General features: G+C 54.5%; 7 protein-coding genes across 7 annotated transcripts; 4 read left to right on the top strand and 3 right to left on the bottom strand.

Annotated features, from left to right (window-relative positions):
• Positions 1 to 2,258: 2,258 nt before the first annotated feature.
• On the top strand, positions 2,259 to 2,885 carry UCRPA7_1084 (hypothetical protein; the record flags this gene model as incomplete). Its single annotated transcript, XM_007913684.1, has 1 exon — positions 2,259 to 2,885. One exon carries the CDS (start codon positions 2,259 to 2,261, stop codon positions 2,883 to 2,885), a length of 627 nt encoding a protein of 208 aa, XP_007911875.1.
• A 955-nt stretch (positions 2,886 to 3,840) lies between these two features.
• On the bottom strand, positions 3,841 to 5,100 carry UCRPA7_1083 (putative cystathionine gamma-lyase protein; the record flags this gene model as incomplete). The annotated part of the gene is made up of 1 exon (XM_007913669.1): positions 3,841 to 5,100. The coding sequence occupies one exon, from the start codon at positions 5,098 to 5,100 to the stop codon at positions 3,841 to 3,843; it is 1,260 nt and encodes a 419-aa protein (XP_007911860.1).
• Positions 5,101 to 10,124: 5,024 nt separating this feature from the next.
• On the bottom strand, positions 10,125 to 11,161 carry UCRPA7_1082 (putative ribosome biogenesis protein rpf2 protein; the record flags this gene model as incomplete). The annotated part of the gene is made up of 2 exons (XM_007913682.1): positions 10,125 to 11,091; positions 11,148 to 11,161. 2 exons carry the CDS (start codon positions 11,159 to 11,161, stop codon positions 10,125 to 10,127), a joined length of 981 nt encoding a protein of 326 aa, XP_007911873.1.
• Positions 11,162 to 18,218: 7,057 nt separating this feature from the next.
• Positions 18,219 to 18,943, top strand: UCRPA7_1081 (hypothetical protein; the record flags this gene model as incomplete). The annotated part of the gene is made up of 2 exons (XM_007913678.1): positions 18,219 to 18,258; positions 18,444 to 18,943. The coding sequence occupies 2 exons, from the start codon at positions 18,219 to 18,221 to the stop codon at positions 18,941 to 18,943; spliced, it is 540 nt and encodes a 179-aa protein (XP_007911869.1).
• Positions 18,944 to 19,220: 277 nt separating this feature from the next.
• On the bottom strand, positions 19,221 to 20,240 carry UCRPA7_1080 (putative transcription factor fet5 protein; the record flags this gene model as incomplete). Its single annotated transcript, XM_007913674.1, has 2 exons — positions 19,221 to 20,078; positions 20,193 to 20,240. 2 exons carry the CDS (start codon positions 20,238 to 20,240, stop codon positions 19,221 to 19,223), a joined length of 906 nt encoding a protein of 301 aa, XP_007911865.1.
• A 1,464-nt stretch (positions 20,241 to 21,704) lies between these two features.
• On the top strand, positions 21,705 to 23,034 carry UCRPA7_1079 (putative s-adenosylmethionine synthetase protein; the record flags this gene model as incomplete). Its single annotated transcript, XM_007913673.1, has 3 exons — positions 21,705 to 21,785; positions 21,847 to 22,512; positions 22,573 to 23,034. 3 exons carry the CDS (start codon positions 21,705 to 21,707, stop codon positions 23,032 to 23,034), a joined length of 1,209 nt encoding a protein of 402 aa, XP_007911864.1.
• A 1,751-nt stretch (positions 23,035 to 24,785) lies between these two features.
• UCRPA7_1078 (hypothetical protein) lies at positions 24,786 to 25,295 on the top strand (the record flags this gene model as incomplete). The annotated part of the gene is made up of 1 exon (XM_007913668.1): positions 24,786 to 25,295. One exon carries the CDS (start codon positions 24,786 to 24,788, stop codon positions 25,293 to 25,295), a length of 510 nt encoding a protein of 169 aa, XP_007911859.1.
• Between the last annotated feature and the right edge of the window lie 45 nt (positions 25,296 to 25,340).

Genomic DNA, 25,340 nt, shown 5'->3' with positions numbered 1-25,340 from the left:
TCGGTAGAATCAGGTCATCAACCAGACAACCAAAAAGTGTCCTCAAGCCAAGCCAAGCAAGCCCTTCCCCTCGCTCACACTCAGCTAAGGTACCGTACCTAGGTGGGTAGACGGCAGGCCACAGCACCTGGGTACCTCAGGTTAGTGGTCAGCCTGCCCTGTGCCCCACCCCTCACCCCCCACCTGAGGTTCTGCTGGCCCTGGCCTGGGAGCTTCTTCCTCGGAGCCTCGCCTCACCTCGCCTCGTGACAACCAGCCTGACGACGACTTCAACCAACCGGCCCTGTCACACCCAGCCAGCACAGTCGCTACAGCCCTGCCGCCCTTCCGCCGTTCATCACCAGCTTCCAGACCTACGCGCCTCTGCAAAGAAGCTGGTCTCAATTGAGGGTACCATGGGGACCTAGACGCAGCCCAACAAGCGATCACTGGCCCTCACCTCGAAGGAGTGGGCTTGGAATCCCATCTCCGTCATCGTCCAGCGCAGCGCATCACATCACATCACATCACATCACGCCGTATCAAGCAGCTGATCCAGGGCCTCTCCAATGTACCTCAACCCTCGCGACCGCCTAGATCCCCATTTTGGGCACGCGGCGCACGTCAATGGCGACGGCCTGTCTCCCAGCATGTCTCCCGCCGGCAGCTCTACCGGGCCATTCTTCCCCTCGGTCGTCGTGCCTCCGGACCCCTCCGATCACTACGCTTTGGATGAGCGTAGACTCATCGGTCTAAATGAGCTTGCCGCCGCCGCCATGGAGACGGAGAGGCTACCCCTCATCCCCGTACAGACGCTCAAAGTTCCCCAGGCCTCGTTTCCACATCCGTTACCTGCCCTCGCCGTCGCTCAAGAGTATCCTACCACCAGCAACACTAGCCCTGTCCTCTCATTGAATCTTGTCAAGCACAGCATCGAGGAAGCCTCTCCTATACCCGTACCCAGCCATCCAACTACCAATTCAACGTCCTCAGACGAACCCAGCAGCAAGCCTCATGACATCTTCTCCAATTATGACACAGACGACACCGTTACAGACCCAGATCTGGAGGCGTCACGACGCTTGGAGCAGCAAGTCGCTGTTCCCACTGCGCCCATTGCTGTCTTGAAGCCACCATCACTCACTCCAGATCAGCCAAAACATCAGGTTGATGAGGTTGCCTCAAATGACAGATTAGGCGTCGTCTTGGCCCGCAGTACTCCGCAGATGCAAGCCGAGGTGAAGAAGGCCCCAGTCCGCGAGCTTAGCATAGGAGTTCCTCTAGTTGAAGTAGCCGTCAATGAGGTAGTGCAAGATGCAAGTACCCCCAAGACTAGCCAAAAGTTACAAGAGCGGTGTTCAAAGCCGGGCTGTCCGCCAGAGGTTCCATCGGTTCTTCTGACCATTCTTGACAACCCCTCGAGCGCCGACGGCATCCTTGCTAAACAGTATGCTTCTTGTGCTAGGGAGTTATGCCTCGTACACCTCCAGAAATTTGCAGAGCTCATGGCCACTATCGCGCAAACATCAACAACCCCAGTGGCAGGAGACCATCAGGGCCAACTGATGCACCAAACCGGGATCGGGACTAGATGGAAACTTCTTCCGCGAGGTTTTCGAAGACGGACCAGCCTATCGCGTTCACCCACGCCTAACGATAGCTCACCACCATTCAAAAGGCCGAGACTTGATCGGTCACCATCGTCATTGTCCAATCCCGTAATGGTGAAGGAAGGCGGCCGACGACCAACACCTGACATTGCACACGATGAGGCATATAGGCAGAAGATGCTCGCCGAGCTGGGGCAGCGGTTTACGAAAAAAGGCGAAGAAGAGCTTTCACGCGGCGAACTCACGAATAGATTGATTCATGAGATTCTTACCAAGATAAAGTCGCCAAATGCAGACCCAAGAAATGGTCCTGTCGATGCTGGAATGATGACTGGGCCTGAAGCTGCTTCTGTGCTCAACAAAGGCATTCTTGATGTGCCCATATTCACACAAGGCCAACAACAGTTCCAATGGAGCAACACAGACCGACCTATTTCTGAGCTTTTTCGACGTATGGAGGACCTTGGGAGGACAGTATCCGTGCAGATACCTTCAATCCATTGGGACTCACCCTCCGCAGAAAGGCGGACTCTCATCGATGTTCAGCAAAGGTTTCTCGAACACAAGTCATCTGAAGACCCGTGGAATATACTCGATTTGCGGAGCCCTCTTCCGCCATCTGTTCTACCTAGTTTCTTGACAGGAGAGAATTGTCAACTCCTTCCGCGCATGCGTGATGCCCTGTTGATGGGTAACTGCGCCGAGAGGACAAAGGCGATGCGACAGGAGTGGAACGAATGGACAGAACTCCTCGAGTGGGTGCTTCTGTCAGAGGGTGGACACAACACTGCTCCTCATATGGATAGTCATGGCTGGGCCACCTGGATCACCGTTCAGGAAGGCCTTTTCGGGTTTGGTTGGATGGCACGGCCTACTGAGGCGGAGCAAGCTGCCTGGATGGCAGATCCTATACATTACACAGGAGGCAACTGGAGGTTCCTCATACTGAAGCCTGGACAGACAGTCTTCTTCCCCACTGGCACCATCCATTTTGTCTTCCGCTTACGGAGCGAGCAGACGCTCGCCGTCGGTGGTCACGTTCTTCAATGGTCCGGAATCGAGCGGTGGATTATGGTCATACTGAACCAGCTGAAGAATCCGAGCATTACCAACGAGGACCTAGGCGTCGATGTTTTGAAATACGTGCGGACTGTCGCGTCGCTGGTAACCAACCGGCTGAAGCAGTGCAGACTCGGCGAATTGGGCACTATCGAAACAGCACAACGTTTCCTCGTGCTGACAAACGAAGTGGAAAGACATTTCCAAAGAAAGAAGAAGAAGAAAAGCAAACGATGATGATCTTCCTGTTCTCGAAGGATAGGAGGACTAATAGTCAGTGCGGAAGCGATAATGACAGGAATTCGGGAAGCCGAGTTCGTCTCAGCTGGAGCTGGGGTGATCTTTAACTAGAGGGCGAAACATTATGCTGTTCATCCTTGGTACAACTTCAGGAGCATGGAACCATTTGAATCGTTCTCACGCCTCGCTCTGTTTTCGACCAGGATTGAGCCGTTGCCTTTGGGGCCTTGGCCAAGGTGGAGTAGACGGAACATAAGGCAGTATCATGAGAGGCAGGCTTTGTCCTTCATCTACATGTATCATCGAGCATGATAAAGACCGGCATACTAGTGCGCAAGCATAGCCGGAGCGATCATTTGCAGGGTTTAAAAAGCATTTTGGGAACAGTGTTATATTAGGAACTGTACGATACGACTCACGGATGGGGTTTTACATGGGGGCACAAGCCGGGATTGCTAATTGGAACACATTTGCAAACTAGCTAGATCTGTTGCTATATATTTTGCATGGTTTTGACTGTATGATGAATAATCTCTCCTTTGAACGCTGAACTGGAGTGTCAGCCCCTTGAGTTGCAGACCGATTTCCTTTCTATCAGCTACACTCCCTTGAGTTGAAGCTCGCGGTTCTTGGCGGCATTACTGCTGCCTCGCCATGGTCCTATCTACATCCTGCGAATGTACCCAGGGCCAAGTAGAATCCCTGTGCTATCCGGCCACTGTAAAGCACTTATCTGGGACGAGCCGTGCCCATATCGCCTGAAGAGGTCTATTTGGACGTGTGTTAAGAATGATCGCTATACATACAGATCAAGGCGCGCCTTCAAACGCCAATTTTTGAGTATGATTTTGATAACCCAGAATCCACTGTTGAAGCATACAACCCGCCCAGCCTGTCTATGTTGAAAGATCTATGTCCTCCATCGCCAGAGCTCTCTATAATCTCCCGTGGCTCAACGCCCATTAAGCCCATTAACACCGTTAGCTGAGGACTTGGTTTCCCGCACGGCTCTCTCCAATGCCTGGAGCACGTCCGCCTTGAGGTCCTCGGCATCTTCGACACCGCAGCTGATGCGCACGAGGTCGTCGAACACGCCGACGGCCTCGCGCTGGTCCCGCGGGATGCCGGCGTGCGTCATGCTGGAGGGGACCTCGCAGAGCGACTCGACGCCTCCGAGGGACTCGGCGAGCGTGAAGACCTTGGTGAGCTGGCAGAAGCGCTCGGCGGCCGCGTGGCCGCCGTTGATGCGGAAGGACAGCATGCCGCCGCCCATGCCGTCCCTGTGCTGCTTCTTGGCGATGGCCCTGTGCGGGTGCGAGTCCAGCCCCGGGTAGTTGACCGCGATGACGTGCGGGCTCGCCTCGAGGGCGTGCGCGACAGCCGTGGCGTTGCGCGTCGCTTCCCGCGCCCTCAGGTGCAGCGTCTTCATGCCCCTGTGTGCTAGCCAGCAGTCGAACGGCGACGGGACGGCGCCGATGGAGTTTTGGAGGAACGTCAGCCTCTTGTGGAGCTCGTCGCTGTTGAATGCCGCCACGCCCATGACCACGTCGGAGTGGCCATTGATGTACTTTGTCACGCTGTGCACGACGATGTCGGCGCCGTGATCTAGCGGATTCTGGACGTAGGGGCTGAGGAAGGTGTTGTCCACCACGACCATGACTCCTCGCTCATGCGCGGCTGTCACAACTGCTCGTATGTCCACCAGCCTCAGCGTGGGGTTGCTGGGTGACTCGATCCATACCAGCTTGGTGGCATCTGTGATGTGGTCGCGGATGTCGACCTCGATCTCGGGGGTGAATGTGACTTTGACGCCGTGCGCCTTGGCGACTTGAGTGAAGTAGCGGTGGGTGCCGCCGTAGACGTCGGAGACGGAGATGACATGAGAGCCGGCAGCCAAGCTCTGCAGGATGGTGGCGGTGGTTGCGCTGCCGGAGCTGAAGGCCAGGGCGTACTTGGCGTGCTCTACGGCGGCGACGGCGGTCTCGAAGTTTGCGCGGTTCGGATTGCCGCTGCGGCTGTAGTCGTAGGGCCCGTACGGGTTGCCGACGCTGCTCTGGGCAAATGTCGTGCTCAGGGAGATGGGCTCGATGACGGCGCCGGTGGTGGGGTCGTGTGGTGACCCCGCGTGGACGGCGAGGGTACCGAAGCCCTGGACCGGGGAGGGAGCGCGTGGGGGAGTCTCGATGGGGTGGTCGTGAATTGGGACGGTCATGGTGGCGGTGGGAATATGCTAGCTACCTGAACGGGCAGTAGGACCTGAGGAACAGGATCTCGATCAATTGGACTGGCTCGTGAAGGCGTGCTGCTGCTGCTGCTGTGACGCCGTGGGATGGGATGCGCGCGCCTTTATGCAGCTCGGATACCGCGATACGGCTGTCGGTGGAGTATGTGATGGAGTAATGATGGGGTGATACAGCTATGGCGCAATCGCCCAGCCGCTCTTTATTTTTTCTCTATTTTTCTTCTCTTGTTGCGTAACTTTTCCCCTGCCGAAGCGAAGCGCCCTTATGCGTGTCTCCACGCCCAATCGCACTGCTCGTTATGGCCTGCCTGGGCACGGGTCCTTATATAAGAGGAAAACGGTGGCCCGTCAGCGTTCCCAGGGGGATGGCGATGAAAGGGCGTGGGTGAGATTGAGGTGAGTCAAAGGCGATGGCGTCAGATGGTGCCAGAGTGAGGACCTGGTTCCAATGCGTCAATGACTTGACCGCTGGAATGGAATGGGATGGGAATGCGATCCGGGACGGCTACTGTATTTGGTGCCTTTTTAAAGTTATATACGATTGTGCCGGATCTGACTCCCGGTCTTCTGAATTGGCACAATTCAAAGATACGAGTAAGGAGGCGGATTGGTGCTTAAGTAAGGGTTTGGGAGGTTGCGGTGCGACGAGACCGGTTCTTCAGTTTTGGCCGTTGTCGTTTCCGTTTGAAATCAAAGATGATGAGCAATCAATTCCAGCATCTTCAGCTCACCGCCACGGTTTCAATGCTGCAGCTTGACTGAGAATGCTGGTAATGAACTCTATTACTCTTCTACACCGCACATACTGCATAAGTCGGCTCCGGGTATCTGCGGTCTTTGCTCGGAGCTACCTACTGCATAGTATATGATTGACAAATTTAGAATCGTTCAAAAGCTGCCGTTTCTTCCACTACGTCGTGTTTAGTAATTGCTACCCAATCTCCGGTTACACAGACCGTGGAGCTGGGAAAACACCCCTGACCTGCAGCTTCGACGCAGCTCAACATGTTTAACGTAGGCATGCCAGAGATCCCGGACGGACTTTCATCCTGCTGGTTTCGCCAGCTTCCGGCTCTTCTCCAGACTAGACATCATCTCCCTGAGCTTCTTGCTTGACTTACCTGGAAAGAGTCGGCCGCTGACGCAAACCCCATCACCTTCTAGGATTGTGAATTCGATTATACGATTATACTCTGTCTCCCTGCTTGCCGTAGCAGGATCCATCCTCCTCGAGAAGCAACCGAGGTAGGTAGTTGCGCCCACAGTAGACTCTGGCGCTGGTTGGTGTTGTTCATCTTCCATCGTCCTGACAATACTCCCTGTGCATCCCCCAGCTTTCCCCGCTTCACCTTCCAGGGGTCTTCCGCTAGCCTGCTGGATGGAGTCATTGTGCATGGTTGTCAGGGATGATGAGCGTTTGCCAGAAGCAAAGAGCATCCAAATGTCAGGAACGTGTCAGAGGGCTTCGTGGTGATTTCCATTGTGCGTAGCATTGACTATCGAGATTCGCGCAGAAGCCACAGGCGGCGTTGCCCTGACTTGTACAGCATCTCAATGAGGGGCGCGCCTTTGACAGGCTGAGAAGAGGTATGAGGTAATCATCAGCAGCAACAGCAGCGATCACATGCGATGTGTTCCTGCAGCTGGTAAGATGCTTATTTGACAATTGATCACTCACGGCCAACGCCTGCAAATCCTCCTTCAAGCCAAGGCCAAGAAGGGGCAAACACACGCGCAAGCAGATCTCCTCTACGCAAATGCCGACCGAATCACAATACAGCGCCTTAGAACCTCCCGTCCAGCATGTCAGCCAGCCAGCCAGTCAGTGCCGCTCCGGGCTTGAGAAACTGTAGAAAGACGAAAAGAGACAAGAAACTGGTTGGCCAAGTTGTGAACGGCAGATTCGGCTACTGGACTATCCGGGTGGCTTTGAAGACTTGCTTAACTACATAGGTAACTGCAAGTGCGCAAATTCGCCTCCGCAGGCATGTCCGAAGCAGAGCACACACACTTCAGATATCTAGGGCCCCAAGGGCCCCAGGTATGCCAGGCTCCAACTTACCTACTGCGTAGTAGGTACATGTAGACACTTCCCAACCATTGTGGCCACCCGTGCCGGCCATATAGAGCCTGCGATATAGCAGATTAGATAGCAGACAGCAACATGAGCAGCGCACTTAGTCGAGCAGTGGGTGATGGCGATGATGCATATACGCGTGTAGATCTCCCACAGCGTCCTCGTTAAGGCTAAAGCCCCGTAGCAGCGAGCCAATCCACTTTTCCCGCTGTCTGCTGTGCCCTCCAGGGCTGGCACTCGGTGGCGCGGGGCACACGGAACACTTGAGGCCCATCAAGTAAAAGTGTACAGTGGCCTGGAAGGGCGGGTCCAATCGGGCTTCTCAAGCCCCCCGAAACTTCAACGTCCGGACACCTCAGAAATCACAGGCCGCCGCACGCATCTACATCCACACATACACACCACCACCGCCGTCTCCGCCGCCCTTTGGACGCCCCCCTCGTTTCTCGCTACCCCCCTTAAATCGCGTGGGCGCCTTCAACAACGCCCTCGCTTGCATATGATCTCCAGGGCTTTTGGCTTCTGAGACTGTACACTCGTCTGGAATCGCACCACTTCCAGGCACGTCTCTCTCCTCGGCGAGTCTCCCGAGTCCGCCGTTCCCGCTTCCGCAGTTCAACACGCACTCACGCACGCACAACGACCTGGCAACCCGCCGCGATCCTTCAGCAGCCGCTATGAATTGGTTCCTCGACCGTCAGAGACGGCCGTCGCCTCACTAGTCCCGAAAGCTCCAACATCTGTTAAAGACACCAATACCACTTCCTCCCTGCTGTCATGCCGCCTAGACGATCACACAAGAAATCAAGGGCTGGGTGCCGGCGGTGCAAAGCCCGCAAGATCAAGTGCGATGAAGTGCATCCACGATGTGGGAATTGCATGAAGCACGGAGTCCCCTGTGACTTTGAGAACCCTGAGATCTTGGAGGACCTGCAAGTGGCCGCCACTCCTGCTGCTGTTACAGAGAGCCCTGGATCTGTTGCGACCCCCGGGCCCTCTTCACGCAGCTTCGCGAGACCTCACATTCGCCGGCCAAGTCATGCCTCGAATGCTGTCCGCTCACCATCCGTGCCGGCCTCAACCCCTCTGTATCAGCAGCCGCCCACGCCAACGGTCTCATTCCAACCTGTCGGCCGACTCATGGAACTACGACTGATGCACCAGTACACCAGCCACACCTCAAAAACACTATCCTTCTCAGCTCCAATCACCGAGGAGATATGGCGGACAGCTGTCCCCAATCTGGCGTTTGCAGGCTCAGCGCATCTCACCGACGGCGTGCTTGCTGTAGCGGCCCTTCATCTCCGCAGCTTGTGGCCCAACGACAAGGAGTTGGTCCGCGCCAGTCATGCTTATATGGCTTCATCCCTCTCCGAGTATAGCGATACTTTGAAGCGGGGCATAAATGGTAACAATGCAGAAGCACTGTTTCTTACGGCAAGCTTGATTGCTACACAGAGCACGGCAACTCGGATATTCACAAAAGACGAGTCGACATTTCAGATACCCGGGTTCGGCGATAGTGACAAGGCGTACCGCGTTGCTGGAGGCTATGCCCCACCATTGAGCTGGTTTCATGCTTTCCAGGGCGTCAAGGCTGTCGTGGCTGCATCGTGGCAGTATCTCAAGCATAGCGGCGTCGTCGTCCCAATTATCGACTCCCAACCGCCTCTCCTACTAGACATTAGCACCGCCAAGGAAGGATTTTTTGGTCATCTGCTCGATGATCTCAATGAAGAGCTCGCAGCCCTTGCTCCAGATGGCTTGGTGACTGACACCCCCGCTGTGAGTGGGTTATCAGCTCATCTTGCAATGCACACCCAGCCCCAAAATATCGTGACGAGCACACGGCAAGCATACGAGCATGCAGTTGCGACTCTCAATTGGGCACACAAGATCCCTTATAGGGGCGCATTGGCTTTTCCCGCTACTGTCTCTAAACGCTTTGTCGAGCTCCTGGAAGAACGTCAACCTCGAGCCCTTGCGATACTGGCCTCCTTCTTTGCCCTGCTTAAAACGCTAGACAACGTCTGGTGGTTGCAGGGTATGGCAAGACGCGAAGTTCTGGGTGTAGTGTCGCTGTTCAACTCGGACTATTTCGGTCACGAGGTCGAAAGAAAATGGTGGCCTCACCTCGAATGGGCTGTGCGAATAGCATTGTATGATGACGGCCAGGAGGGCACTTTTGTGCCTCCAGAGATCTGGGGAACGGATTGGCAAGCTGAAGAGGTCGAGAAACCTCCAAACTCCAAGTTCACCAGCCATATCGAGATGCTGAGCCAAATGGCTTCTGCTATGCAGGCGTTACCAGCGCCAGCCGATGAGTGAGCGATCCCTTCTCCCATCGTTGTATGCAAGTCATCATTGACGCATATCAAGGCTCTTGAGCAAAAGAGTGCTCAATCTACCCAGCCCAAACCTAAGCTCGCTCGTTTGTGGTACGGTGTAAGAAGCGTTTCACGATAAAGGCAGCCCGTAGCTGTCCCTCGAAAATTGGCATACAGCCGATCTTGACACTATAGGTTCTGTGACAGCTAGAGCTTACACTCGACGACCCTTAGTACAACACGTTGAAACCGGAAGTGTGGCCAAAGGTCGATTTCACATTAGTCTAAGACATCATTGAGAGGCGTTGAGAGGCAAGGCATACCACCGCCTTATAGCATCATCTAGGAGCGGCATATTTGTTTCCGGAGTGGTTTACCAATACTGTATCAAAAGCGAAGTGGGTGGGCGTAATTGGCGTAAATATCACGCAGGAAATAATGGCAGGCAGACCGAGACGGCAAGGCATTTGATCTCGTAGGCATCGAGACAGTAAATATCAATTCTCAGTGTAACCTGGTTCCTAATGCCCTTTTCTAAACTGTCCTTAACGCCATGCCAAAGATGAATTACACACACCTCGAGGCTGTGTTCATTTCCTCTTTTTCTTCGGCTCATCGACACCGAGAGGAACGCCTCCCTCTTCGTCATCCTCCTCGACATCACGATTCCTCTTTAGACCCTTCATCTTCCTCGTTTGTAGATCGCTCATATCAACCTTGCCCATGTGTATGCGGCCCAGCTTGTCACCCATAATATCGGTCGAGATGTTCTTCTTTGTCCTCTCCTCTGCGGTCTTGGCCTTCTTCATTGCCTCCTTCAGCATGTCTGCATCAGGCTCCTTCATCCGCCCAACCCGGAAGTCCATCCGCGGCCCCATCTCCTCGACCTCTACCCGCGGTAGCCTTTGGCCGCTGCGGGCAGTCCTGATGAGATACACTCGTAGGTGGATGGCTGGCTTCTGGCCGTCGGTCAGACCCGTCGCGCTGGCGCTCGGCTCCTCCGCGCTGACCACAATCACATATCGCAGACCCTCGACATCGATCTTGTCGGGGCTGCTGTCGCCTCGGAAGAGATCCAGCAGAAGAGTCTTGGCAATGGTGTACTCATTCGTCACAGTGCTCTCAAACGCGGAGCCCGCAAACACCAGCATCGGACGCATGCCCACGGGCACCTTCTTGGTCTTGAACTGGCTCAGCTGGCGGTAGCTCTCCGGGTCGAGGTACAGCTCCAGCATAGCGAGGATCTTGTGGGCAAAGGTCGACACGAGGGTCAGGGCGTGGGGCCGCTTCTTGCTGCTGCTGCCGAAGACGAGCAGCGAGCAGTCGTTCTTCTCGGAGAAGAACTCGAACGAGGCCGCGTCCTCGAAGGGGTGGATGGCGTTCTTCTTGGTGAAGCGCTTGGCCAGCGGCTGCCGCAGCGAGAACAGGTCGCCGAGCGCGTCCTGCGTCACCTGGCTGCAGGTCGTGCCCCGCAGGAAGAGGCATGTCTTTGGGTTCTCGACGGCCTTGGGGGCGCGCTTCTCGAGCGCTCGCTTCGAGCGCGCATTGCGGGGGTTGCTGTGGTGCGGCGTTAGGATGAGTCAGGGATCATGGGAGGATGAATTGATACATACATTTGGCGGAGCATCTTGATGTAGTCAATTGCACCAGGTTTTCAGAGGCTTTCCGCTGGTGTGGCTGTGATAGTCAAGTTTGGCGTTGATGGTCTCAGAAAATTTCTTGTGTTATCAGCTTATCGGATAAGGTTTTAGTCGCTCCCCCGCCTGATAAGGTCGGACCGCTCCAACTGGCAACCAGGCAATTCGAGGTGCATGTCCCACCACCACAAGCTATTGGAAGAACCAGGAAGTTTTACATTCATTCAGAGAAAAAGGTCTATTCGTTATGAAAGGTTTCATTATCGATCAAATGCTTGTGAATAATTGCTCCATACATTGTCCATCGAAAAGCCAGGCGTACCTCCCAGGATTGATGGCTCTGCATATAGCAGCCCTGGTCTCGGAGAGTTCCAAGATGGTAGGCATAGATCTCTATATGGCGACTTGAAACACCATCTCGCTTGATGGGTCTCATTACGGGGCATCCCAACAAAATGCCGGGTTTTCAGGGACAGCCCTGTGGCAGAAAGCCTATGCGGCAGCGGTATCCGGACGAGAAGCATGAATATTGATCTCAGCTGGCGCCGCAATACTTGCAAATCTGTGAGCAGACAGGAACGGAGTCGCGCATGATGGTCTTGAAAGATCTCGAGAGAAAATGACGGATCTTTTGGAGAGAAGAATGAATACGTCATCATTCTGCATTCTCTTCAGTTCTCTGCAATTATGCCAAAAGAAGATCTCGGCGGCCATTTCAGGCAAGACATTACGTGACAACCGTGCTTGGTTAGAGTTTTGAGGCTCCGACACAGAACGGCGCCAGAGTGACCCTGAGGTTGCAGACGAGGTAGATCCACGGCCCCAATCCAACGAGGGGAAGAAATTACACGTGTAGAACAATCGAAGAACCAAGATATGCATCCATAAGCGGGCAAAGCCGCGCATCAAGACCTCATTTAGAGCAGAGCTGCATGCTGACCACAAGTCATTCGCGATCCTGGCATGCTCTGTATTAGTTGCCTTCTTATAGGACGCCGCAAATCGTGGTGGCTTTTTCAGGAACGGACGGACAGTCCTCGATGTCGCGTTCGCGTAAGGCAAGCGCGGTGCCTCCCGTGGCCCCTATCTTGGGACAGTTCGGCTCTCACTGTGGCTCTAGCCCCGGAAAAGGAATGGTGAAGTACCTTAGAGTGGTCTCACAGATTTTAAGACAGGCGGCCACGCGAATGAGAATTCCCCTCACGGCTCGGCTGTGGTTGGGTGGAAAGGCCCCAAGGATTGGCTGATCAATTGCCGATTTGTCCAGTGTTTCTCAGGGACAGGAACACCTTGTGTGAGACATCGAACCCCTCGTCGACTGGTCCGTCGATGCAATTGGACGCGGCCTTTCGTCTAGGCAAGAGAAACTTTGGCTAGATTCGAGGCCGTCGTTATCGTGACAAGATAACATAAAATGCTGGACTGTAGCCCGAGTCTCTTCACCTGAAATCACCAACCAAGGATGGTGAAGGCTGCAATAGCAATGGCAGGCGCGAATGCAGGTATTGGCGAGTGGATGTGATACTATGCACAGTGAGTTCCGGGAAGATGGAGACGATTCACAGGAGCAATCTCGCGAGACTGCTTGTCCTGGAGGTGTAAGATGTGGTAGCAATTTTCCATCCCAAGGCCATCCCTGACCCTTGTCCGCCGGCAGGCCGCTTGACTTTGAGAGTGACCCCTCCCCTGCTCGCTCCCCCTTTTTCCCGCCAACGCGTCCAGACTCAGAACGGAAGGGCAAGAAAGTTAGTTTTCAAGGCGGGCTCGCTAGGATATCATCCTCTGTGCTTGTTGAGTCGTGGGCAGCTGCAGCATAAGGTGCAGTAGTTCATGGTGATATGTATGGTGTATGGAGTACTGTCTGTACAAGATCGGTTACACATCTGCCCTTCTGGTCCTAGTGGCGTACCTAGGTAGTACCTGGTCCCAACCGCCTTCTTGCTTGCCCGTCCTGATCACAATTGTGCTGTCTCCTGTAGTTTCAATTAAGCAGATGGTACCGAGAACCTGCAGCTGCTCGTGCTGTGCATGCTTTTTTGGATCTCTTCTCCCAACCCCCGTCTTCCATCCTCGTTGACGTGGACGAGAACCGTGATTTTCGAGGCCAAGTCTCGAGACTGAACAGCGCGAACTTGAATAGCCCAGTGTATTCATCTCTGAAATTGTGAAGAGCCAGAGAGTGCAATTCGTTGCCGATCCTTGACCCGCCCAGTCCACGCAGTTTTGGGAGAGCAGCTCCGAGAAGCCAAAAGCAAGAAAAAGGTCACCTCCGCTCCGGACACTAAACTGCACCACACTGCGCTGCGCTGCGCTGCACTACCGCTCCTTGGTCGACCGAGGATCGCTACCTCCGCATCAACCAGCAAATCCAATTGTCGCCGCTAATACAGCACGGAGGCTGCCTACCTGATCGCTTGAACGTGGAGCTTCGAAACAGGCAACGCCATCCGCATCCGTCAGCCATTGTCTCCTGCCGTTTGTGTGGACTGTCTGAAAGGAGTCCTTCCACCGTCATCTCAACTCCGGCCGCCTTTGTGAGCACTTCACCTCACATCTCTATCCGGCCGCATTTGGACCTTGTCCCTCGACTCGACTCTGTTCCTTCACAATCAAACAGGAGTAGTCGAAGAAATCGGGCTCAAAGTCACACTCACCCCGTCAGGCGTGCATACCCGCAGTGCCTGCATGCAAGAGCGCGAGACCGATCACTTCGAAGCGCTGACAACCACAGCGAGCAATATATTGAACCCACCCACCTTATCTCAGTCCTTCGATGCCGTCTTGGATCGACCAGCCTGACAGCGGTAATTTATCTATTACCCAGCTGCCATAGAGCCACGACGGCTAATTGCCGTACTTTAGCGACGTCCCATCCCGTCTTGATCCCAGGTTCTACGTCAAGGTCCAGCGCAGACTGAAAAGTCGACCAAAGACGTGCGCGCGACTCAGTCCCGGCGTCCCACGACTCGCGGCGAGGGCCAACACGGCCAAACCTCATCCCCTCGCCGTTCTGTCCCTGATTGTCAGCGGGTCAGGCCGCTCCCGCGCATGCGAATAAATCATGACAACGATGGAGGCCGCTCCCAGTCCTGCGGGCTCCATGCCGCAGCCGTACCCTTCGCTTCCCGCTTCGCCCACGTTGACGAATCCTGATATGATTTTACCCGACTACGATCGCGCCGCTTCCCCTGCAGACGATCTCGACCTGCGCGCCCAATCGCCGCTCATGATGTGGAAGAATGCTCATGCGGCTGCGTCTGGCGACCTACAGCACATGTTCACCACACCGTCGCAGCAGCTTCGCAACTTCCAATCCGGACCCATGACCCCAACGACCCCAATCATATACGGCAACGGCACCATGCTTTCGGACATTGGCGAGGTCACCGAGGTGGAAAGCACACCGGGCAGGCCTTCGCCGGGCAGACGCCAGACGGTGATTCGTGCCTCTGATTTTCGTCTAAACGATGAAGGCAGTGGCAGTGATACTGCCATGCGATCTTCGCCTACAATGGGCTATAGTAGGGTCAAGCAGCAGGCCAAAGAGATGGCAGCGCAGCGGGAAAGGAGATCCTCCATGGAGAGCAACAGCACAATAACTACGCAAGACGCTGCAGGGCTTTTCGCCGATTTCGACGACACAGTCAGTGTGGGGGATAGCGTTTTTCAAGGCGACGATGAAGAGAGTCTGGCAAGCTCATATGTTCCAGACGACGCCCCTCCGCGGCATGATCAGGCTCCTGCACGTCTTGCAACCAGTACAGAAGTTCCTGTAAATGATGCTGGGAGCAACAGATACTCGACCGCATCCTTGAGTCAAAGAGCAGAGCAAATCCTGGCCAATGCGAAACGAAGGTTGACGGTAAGGTGTTCATGGACTGTTGTGGTAATAGGAAATGCTAATTAGACGCAGACTATGGAAGGTAATCTTAACAGAGCCCGGACATCGCTCTATATCGCCTCCCCTACATCAATGTCTTCTCTTGGTTCTGATGGATCAACACCATCACCTCCAATTGTTCGCGCAGCAACGGCGCTCAACCACTCCACGACAGATATGTCGTCTCCTGACTATTCGCCAGGCCACAGCAGGATGGGTAGTGACAATTCCCTTCGAATCGGACTGCCAGTCAAGGTGTATCCGCAGCGATCTGCCAGCGCCCTTGGAGCCGCAGGAGGCTACCGACAGCCTTTGACGGGCTCGAAGAGCGTACCTCATCTTAATGGGCAGTACACACGTACGACGCCCAGAGAAATTGCTCTGGAACCATTGAGCGAGGACGAGGTAGCGCCAACTCCTCAACCAGATCCTTCTAGCGAGCTCCAAGGCCAGAAGCTAGAGACATTCCTTAGCCCCACATTTGGATCATTCAACGAGCGAGGCCTCACTCGCTCAGCTTCTGTGGCGCAGATGAGGGACCTCAAAGATCAAATGAAGGACTTGAAGGGCAAGATTTCGAGCCTGCGAGAACAAGCCCGGGCTGACAGTATGAAGAGGCGGAGCTTGCAAAGTCTACGAACACCAAGTCCATTCACTCATGCCCAGGTCGACCAATGGTATGCGGAACCAAAATCAGCGGAAGGACCTGGCTCAGGAAGTGGTGGAAACGGTAGTGTTGGACGAAATCCTTGGAACGGAGAATTATCCAGCGTTGATGGGGAGAACGAGGAGGGCACGAAAACACCACAGAATGCTACCGAGGATGAGGAGTCGATAATTAGCAGCTATGACGATGCGGATCAAGCCGTAACTCAGCTTAGCCACCCGGGTCATATCGCTATTGGGCGGGACACCACGGACTCAATACCCGAGGAAGACGAAGAAGAGGACGTCGACGATATGCAGACCGAGAACGGGGACGTGGAAGAAGAACCCGAGGCACAGGATGTGGCATACGAGAGTGAGAGTGGCGAATCACTTTATCATGATACTGTCCAACAGCAGCTTTCTCATGAGGATCGTGAAGACGCTTTCGATTATGAGCACTTTTTCCTCCATAGTGCAATGGGCACAATCAGCCAGCAACGCTTGGATAGAAGGCGAAGCAGGGAAAGTTTCAGCTCTGATGACTCAGTTGAAACTACGAGAGGTCCAATTGTCGCTCCCAAGAGCGACAGCGATACCAAGTCTCACACCCTTTCACGAAGGGCCAGCATGGCTTCGACGTCTACAGACGACTCGTTCGCCACGGCTGACGAGGGACGATCGAGCAGACACGGGAGTGGCGGCAGCCGAAGCAGTAAGGAGGAGATTGTCGAGCAAATTGTGAACATGCCTTCTCTCGCGAGGACTGATAGTCCGGAGACGGCCAAGCGCGCGACATTTAGCCCAGGTATGATCAACAGCACCATGATCAACGGCCGTGGTTCAAGTTTCGAAGATCCGAGAACCCCACAGGCACAGGTGATGAACTCAACCATGCGGCGCCCTATGAGTACCTCGGCCACCATGGCGCATCGTCCATCGATTTCCTCATTCGAATCCACGGGGACAAACCGCAGCTTTCCTCTTGTCAACAGGAAGAAAGCAGCAAGTACTGGAATCCTGACACCGCAAGGCTCGTCTCCTGATCGAGACCTCAAGGCTATCTCCGATTCATTGATGAACGAGACTGCTAGTATTTACGAGAGAGAAATGAACGGTGATGACAGCACCCTTGTCAACGGTGGTCACAAGTATACCGGTAGCCTTGATACTGCGACGGCGGGTAGGAGCCCCCTGAAAGGCACTATGGGAGCCAATGACCCAGCAGCGATGCAAACTCTCCCAAGAGAGGATCAGTATTTGGTTGAGCGGCTTGTGGCGAGCCTGGGCAGGTGTGTGCTTGGCCTCACTGAGAGCGGACGTGCCAGCTCTGAGAGTCGCATGTACAGGAGAAGGATTGAAATGGCAAGAAGAATACTCGAGGGTCTCGAAACCGTATAACCAACCCCGTTGGCGATGCGCGTCTACATCTTTCACTTCCACCCACAACTTCTAAAAAGATATTATTACCACTGGGTTCGGCGTCACGATGGAGAACAGGCGCAAACTTCATTGGAGAAGTGTTGCGGCTCGCGCAGATTCCAAATTACGGCGTCTACACTATGTCCTACCAGGATTTTTATTCCACCAACTTCGATGTACGAATGCAGCGGCGTCACGTCTTCATGACTGGCGGTCTTACGATTTCGCGCCTGGTTTTGGCGCTGGTTCTATACCCTATTTTTCGTTTGTTACATTCTTGGACCGCTTATTTATATGTACATATCTTTACCATGAGAAATGGCTACTGTACGAGAACGAGAAACAATCATGAGAATAATGTATGGTATTCATAATGGTATGAGGTGTCATCATGGAGTATTTTGGTTGAAAGTGCTTAAGATTGTGATAAACTCTATGTCAACCAACAAATATGCCTCTACACCAACACTTGATGTAACCAGGCTATCTCAGTCATCTGGTCCTTCTCGAGATTTGACTGAGTAACGTGCTGCCCCAGTGCTATGGCGAACATTATGTTGTGCTAGTCAGAGAGGTGAGGCTGTGTCCACTCCATGGTAGAATTTCTAGGAACTTGAGAAGTCTATGTTAACTGGCAATTGATTGGCCAAAGAACACTGATCCTGGCGGATGTTGTAGACTGGACCCTGGAAAATAGGGCTGAGAGGTCAAGCAAGGGTCGTGTGTGTCTCATTGAGTGCGGTTCTGGAAACGCGTCGATAACAAAGACGCGACTCTCTTTATCTTTGGCGTGCTCGATAAGGGTGATAAGGTGGCTGCCGACCCCACCGCTTTACATACCTACCTAGGCTTTTGGGGCTTAACGACCTCCACCTGTCAAAACAACAATCACGACATCATCATCGCCATCTCAGAATAGCACGATTCGACCGCTTAGGCAAAGGTCTCGCATATCTGAAGCTTCTTCATCAAAGTACACTAGCTGTTTCTGCCAGTCCCCTTGGTCTCAACGCGTTATCATTCTGCGACTTTACAGTCAGCAAGCGCATCAATAGTAGGAAGCGCCAGTACCCAATTTGCGACTACTCCAGATCACGACCATGGATGCAGGCGACCAATGGTTGCTTAGCATCTTGCAAGGTGAGATAAGTCCCACAAAGCCTAGATATTCATCTAGTCATGACGAATCCTCTGATGCCCCTTGTGCCCCTTGAGCCCCTTGTGCGCGCTTCCCGCATCCCAGAGCTCACCGTGACTGATAAATTGAGAATGGGATTAATGAAGTCAGATATTCTCAGATATCCAGCTAACTCCTTCTCTTGCAGGCATTGCCTCCCCACAGCTACTTCAATTCATCCACGACCACGTGCTACATCCAGACGCCCCCTTCCAGATTGTCAAGCGCAAGATCATAGCAGCCGTCCAGAGCAGCACCGAGATCATGTATCCCCTGCTGCAGCCCTTCATCGACCGCCTGACGGTGGCGCTGTACAACTCTCCAGACATAGTCATTGTGGGCTTCGCCCTCGTCGTACTCGTCCTGACCATCCAGGTGCTCAGCTGGATCCGGCGCGTGTCCATGTGGGCGGCCGGCGTGGCCTTCCGGCTGATGTTCTACGCGGTCGTGGTGGGCGTGGCGGCGGCGGTGTGGCAGCGCGGCCTCGAGAACAGCGTCAAGGATGTCGTGGTGCTCTGCAGCAAGGCGGCGGGCTTTGCGGTCGCGCTGAAAGACTTCTGGCTGCAGGAATACAAGAAGTATGACGTCCAGCAGCAGAGGGCGGCGGGCGCTGGACGAGCTGGCGCAGCGCGAGGACGAGGACGATGATCGGCGACGAATGGATATCTGCTTGCATACGAGATTCGGGTTCAGCATTGGCGACGAGGCGATCACGGGGTGTTAGGATGTGGTTTTTTAAGGGCAGGGTATCAGGATGTGGTTGGTTACATGAGCCATCATGGTTTGATTCTCAGGCTCACTGCGAATTGCAGATGTACGACTAATAATTATTTGGAATACCCTTTAAACGCCAACGCTATGCGGAACCATGACCATTCCCCATCCGTCCAATCCAACTGTGCCGGTGCTTGATGTCGTGAACTGTCTATTCTTCTTCCTCATCATACTCCTCCTCCTTGAGTTCTCGGGGCTCCTGTGCCTCGTGGTACTGGATGCAGTCGTCGATGTAGCTAAGGATGGCACCTACGCTGTCCTCATCCGAGGCGTCGAGCTTCAGATAGCTCACCATGCTGAAGCTCTCAATCAGGCCAGCGACAGCCTTGTTCAACCTCCTGAAACTTGCGCCGCGCATAACCGCCTCCCTCTTCGTCGGATCGGCCGCATCGTCTTCATTGTCGTCCCCCTGCTCTCCGGCCTTCCGTCTTGCAATATCGGTCGGGTCGTCCTCGAGGAGGGTCGTGTCCGGCGTCAGGAAACGCTTCAGGTCCTTCTTGCGCACCTGGCCCTTGACCAGGTCCATCTTGGACAGGATGTTGACGTGGGGGATCTCGAGCATGATCATGGCGCTCATGGCGCTGAGGGTGCCGGAGAAGAACTTGGCCCGGTCGACGACGAATGTTGCTTCCAGCAGGTACGCTGCGCAGAGCCGGATGTCCAGCGCGCCGGCGGTCGTCAGGAACCTCACAAGAGCGGGGAGGATGGGGATGTGTGTGTATAGCTCGATCTGGCCGGGCATGTCGAAGATGATCAGGTACTCCTCGGTGAGGCCGTCCAGAGCTTCGGTCAGAAAATCGAGGTTCTCCATCAGGAACTCAAAGCAGTAGACGAGTCCGCCGTTGGGGCCGAGCCCCATCTCCTCCATGACATCTTCGAGGGAGATGAGGTCCTTGATGTCGAGATCGGGAGCATGTTCAAAGGACTCGGCAGCGGGGTCGAGGTTTACGTAGAAGCAGGAGCGTCTATTGAGGTTGAGATGGGTGATGAGGGAGGCACAAAAGGTGGACTGCGTGCAGCTTCGTGTCAGTGGGTTGGGTTGGCCCAGGGAGCTTCAGCGGGTTGAGATAAGTCCGGCAGGGGGCGCATCTGCCGAAGGTATCAAGAAAGGGACAGGACTGACCTTCCCCGCGCCTGCGGGGCCCATGACCATGACGCCGAATTTGCTCATCCTGATGGCGATGGGGTCCTTTTCCGGACCGGTCGTTGTAGGTGTTGAGGAGTTGTGATCTCCGCCGTTGAAGAAAAGCGCCTCGTTGGACGGCCAGCCTTGAAAATGACGAACGCGGCGAATCTGAAGGGCCTCAAGGTTATTGCCGTGCTCTCTCTTCAAGTTGCCCCTCTAATCGGGAATAGACTACCTTGATAATGCGCAGCTACCCTGAACTTTTTTTTTTTTTTGGCTTGGGAAATTTTTGGATTGAGGGAAAGATGCCCCGCAGTGGGGTCCTTGACATGTGCAGCGATAGGAAAAATGACTGGCTGTGGCTACAGGGGTAACTTAGCTAGGTAGCGGGTTGCTGTAGGGCAACGGGCTTAAGATATTGGGCGGTGAAGAGAGAGAGAGAGAGAGAGAGAGAGAGAGTTTCCCCTCGGTGCACGATATGACAGTACAGTACAGGACAGGACACCTATAGTCTCAAATGAAAGATGGGATGGGGTAAGGTACCTAGGGAGGAGGGATAGATATAGACAGTACAGCAGGATCATAGGCAGGTAAGGTAGGCATCTAATGCATCGGGGGAGGAACCGGACTTGCATACCTGGCTGTTCTCACTCACTATTACCTAGGTAGGTAGTCCAGATCAGTGCCATGTGTGGTTTGTCCCAAAAGGCACGCTTTTCTCTGCAGATGGCGCAATTGCTCGCTCCCAGGTGAAAAGAAAAAAGAGGCGTTGGCGTGGGCGTGGGCGTCGGGCGTAGCGGATACCGGGCCCTAGCGTGCAGATAGTATGCGAGACCCAAGTCACAGGAACCTCGCAGCGCCATCCATTCTCGCTCGGACCGGCGACATTTCTGGCGGATAGACTGTGCCTGGGAAGGAATTGCGAAACCAGAGCCAACCCAACCAACGGGCGGTGTCTTTGCCCGCAAAAAACCTCTTTTCTTCTCATAAATTCCCACTACATCCATCCATCCCCAACCCGCCGGCTTACTTTCTCCCTCCTCTCCTCCTTCTGTCTGCAGCAGTCCCACCGCCTTACAGTAGCAGTTTGATTGATTGATTCCTGATACCTGATTCCTGTACCTGAGGTGGTCTCTTGTCCTCTCCTTTTCCCTGGTGAGTTACCTAATGTTGCACTGGTGTTTTGCATTCATCTCTTCCACGGCATGCGCTGTGCTGTGTTGTGCCCCGCGGCGGGACAGCCAGGACAGACCGCAAGAAAAATACTGCATAGTACCGGCCCTGCGCAATCTCACTTTCGGCGCTTTTTCTTGCCCTCTCCGAAACTCCCCGCCGATAGGGCCCTGCTCGCATGCATCTTGTCAATTGCCTCTTCTTTCTCGCTCTCGATCTCGATCTCTCGTCCTTTTTGCTTGTTTCCCCCCGAGTGTTGTCGTTGACATTCTCTAGTTGACTGCCGCGTCTTGCCGAGAGCTATCCGTCTTTCATCCGAAAACCCTCCTCAACACAATGGCCGCCAACGGTACCAACGGTGTTCACGCCGACCCCGCCTCATGGAGACACTACAACGAGGGCACCTTCCTGTTCACCGTAAGGCACTACCTGCTCCCGCATCTTCAATTGACCGCCCGCGGCTAATCCGAACCTGCAGTCCGAGTCCGTCGGTGAGGGCCACCCCGACAAGATCGCCGATCAGGTCTCCGATGCCATCCTCGACGCCTGCTTGGCCGAGGACCCCCTGTCCAAGGTCGCTTGCGAGACCGCCACCAAGACCGGTATGATCATGGTCTTTGGTGAGATCACCACCAAGGCCAAGATCGACTACCAGAAGACCGTCCGTAACGCCATCAAGGACATTGGCTACGATGACTCCTCCAAGGGCTTCGACTACAAGACCTGCAACCTGCTGGTCGCCATTGAGGAGCAGTCTCCCGATATCGCCCAGGGTCTGCACTACGAGAAGGCTCTCGAGGAGCTCGGTGCCGGTGACCAGGGTATCATGTTCGGCTATGCCACCGACGAGACCCCTGAGCTCTTCCCCCTGACCCTCCTCCTCGCCCACAAGCTGAACGCTGTCATGTCTGCTGCCCGCCGCGACGGCACTCTCCCCTGGCTCCGACCCGACACTAAGACTCAGGTCACCATTGAGTACAAGCACGACAACGGCGCCGTCGTTCCCCAGCGCGTGGACACCATCGTCGTCTCTGCCCAGCACAGCGCCGACATCACCACCGAGCAGGTCCGCAAGGAGATCAAGGAGAAGGTCATCAAGAAGGCCATCCCCGAGAAGTACCTCGACGACAAGACCATCTACCACGTGAGTACTCTCCTGACATGTATCTTCATGTAGACTTGCCGTTCCTAACCTCTTCCTCAGATCCAACCCTCTGGCCTCTTCATCATTGGTGGTCCCCAGGGTGATGCCGGTCTGACCGGCCGTAAGATCATCGTCGACACCTACGGTGGCTGGGGTGCTCACGGTGGTGGTGCCTTCTCCGGCAAGGACTTCTCCAAGGTCGACCGTTCCGCTGCGTACGTCGGCCGCTGGATCGCCAAGTCTCTCGTCGCCGCCGGCCTGGCCCGTCGTGCTCTTGTCCAGCTCTCCTACGCCATTGGTGTCGCCGAGCCCCTGTCCATCTACGTTGACACCTACGGCACCTCCGACAAGACCTCTGAGGAGCTCGTCCAGATCATCCGCAACAACTTTGACCTGCGTCCTGGTGTCATCGTCAAGGAGCTGGATCTGGCCAAGCCCATCTACCTCCAGACGGCCAAGAATGGCCACTTCGGCACCAACCAGAACTTCAGCTGGGAGAAGCCCAAGGCTCTGAAGTTCTAAGTTCCGTAATGCCACCTTGATTGCCGGGAGATTCAACTTCTTCCCGGTAGTATATTTCATCATGATCCAAAGATCTACGATCACGAACTCTTTTTAATTCTGAAATCATGTCACGGACAAGGCACACGGCGTACGGTTCTCAACAAACCTGGTTAGGGAGAGACAATATCCAGTTTCGCGCTTCATCTACTTTATTTTCATTGGTTTTGTCAAATTTTTTTTTTTTTTGGGCGTTGACTCTTAGCGAGTCCGCCGCGGCTCACGACTCATAGGTATAAGAAAAGGCCAAATATAAACGGCATTCTGGCGGATGACCTGCTTGAACGGTCGGCGGGAGACGGCGTCTTTCAACAAAGACACATAAACAAACACACGCATTAAGAGTTGGCTGAGGGGACCCGGCTACGAGGCTTCCCTGCCACACGCAACATTACAATCATGTCATCAGCATTTGCGATACCAATCCATGAAAGCATTAGCATCGGCGTTAACGGGGAAACAAAAGAATTTCAACATACTTTTCTTTCCTGGTTTCAATGCCGATAATGTCTGGCTGCCCGGAGAGTTGGAGCAGAGTTCGCCTTGGCTAGCGACTTCATGCCTCTCGTACACGGGATAGGAGGAGACTGGGTTCTCGGTCAGAGACCCTGGTGTGGCAGTTCTTAGAGTGTAGATAGACAGATGACAGATCGCAGAACAGAATAGAGTCGATTATCTGCGGACAACCTGCCTCGTTTTCTAGGACATGGTGATATGTGTTTGAAGCTGAAAAGCCAACTAAGTATATTCAACGAACTAGCTTCTGTAAGCCCTTCATCATCATTCTAAGTATATGTGATTATCTCTCTGATCCAGCCAATAGCGCTACGTGAGCCGTGTCGTCTATGGGAAATCGGGTTCGAGTCTTTGATCACTGTCTAGACATCATGACATTGGTGCTGACAGGCCTATTGATCTCAAAGATAGGATCAACGAAGGTTAGCAAGTATTTCATTTTCCATATCGCGTTGGGGTAGCTTCATGGGACTGAGCCGAGGCACATGCTCCGCGAACCGCTTCCCCTATGAATAGTCGAAGAGCCCCTTCTTCGGAGTCTCGCCATCTATAATTATATCTCATACCTTGCAGCACCGGCTATCTTAACCATCTTGGCCCACCTTGGCCCGTAGACCAAAACGCTTGCTATTTTCCGATTACCCCAACTCCAGAGAGCTATAGATTATATGCATGCTAGGAACGCCACTCGGCTCCGGATCGCCTAAATGGCCTTGCAGCTTGGACTTCCCGCCCCCAGCTCATTGCAGTCGCTCATGCAGTCCATTTGTTGCATTGCCAATCTCGCAGCAACGAGAGCCCGTAAATCTTTGCGAGCTCTCCTCGGAGCTGGCAAGCATGGCCTCGCAGAGACCGCGGTACCGGAGCCGGACTGCCATGCGATGGTGACCGGACGTCCGTTGAGTGAACAATCTAAAACCAAGACCGGAGTCGCCTGGTTAAATTCGACTCAATATCTCAACCCCTGGAAATGCTCACGAATGCCTGGGTATCTCGGCACCGTGCAGCAGATTCACCAAAACTCCCCAAAGGATTGCTTTGATTGAGTGGTGACGATGAGAGGTATAAATAAGGGGAACGCCTTGAGCGAAGTCGAGAACGAGAAGCGCATACCCAACATCAGAGCTCACTGTGCTGGGTTCCTCTGCATCCCGAGCGGCCTACCTTGAAGTTCAACAGCGACCTCTCGCAGTGCGATGAAGCTCTGCGTGACATTCGCCCTGGGCGCCGCCCTGGCGGGTACGGCGCTGGGCTACGTGATCCGCGACACGCCAGCGGTGTGCATGACGCGCGACGAGGCCAAGGACATGGTGGACATCTACCAGCGGCTGATTGCCAACTACACGGCGTCGGACTGCGACAAGTTCTGCGCGGACAGCTTCGTGGACAACTCGGACAGCATCAACAGCTTCCTGAACCAGCCGCTGGGCGGGCCGACGTTTGCGACCAAGGAGATCTTCATGGAGGCGCAGCAGTACAATCCGCCGTTCCCCGTGGTGATCGAGTCCATCGACGCCGTGGACTGCGACGTGATTGCGCTGCAGTGGCACGCGACGTTTGGCGAGGCGAACCAGCCGAGCAAGGGCATCACCATCCTCAAGACGACCAAGGAGAAGGGCTACTGGCAGATCCGGGAGATTGACGTCGAGTTCAACAGCCTGACTTGGCTGCTTGACATGGGTGGCAGCTATGTCTGGGACGGTTAAAGCGGGAAGATGGGAGAGACAGAAGGAGGAAGAGGAGGAGGAGGA

This window comes from Phaeoacremonium minimum (genome assembly GCF_000392275.1).
Source record: "Phaeoacremonium minimum UCRPA7 unplaced genomic scaffold PA7_03_scaffold_61, whole genome shotgun sequence".
Classification (NCBI taxonomy): Eukaryota; Fungi; Ascomycota; class Sordariomycetes; order Togniniales; family Togniniaceae; genus Phaeoacremonium; species Phaeoacremonium minimum.
The sequence above is the reverse complement of the archived record's forward strand: the minus strand, read 5'-3'. Positions and strand labels throughout refer to the sequence as shown.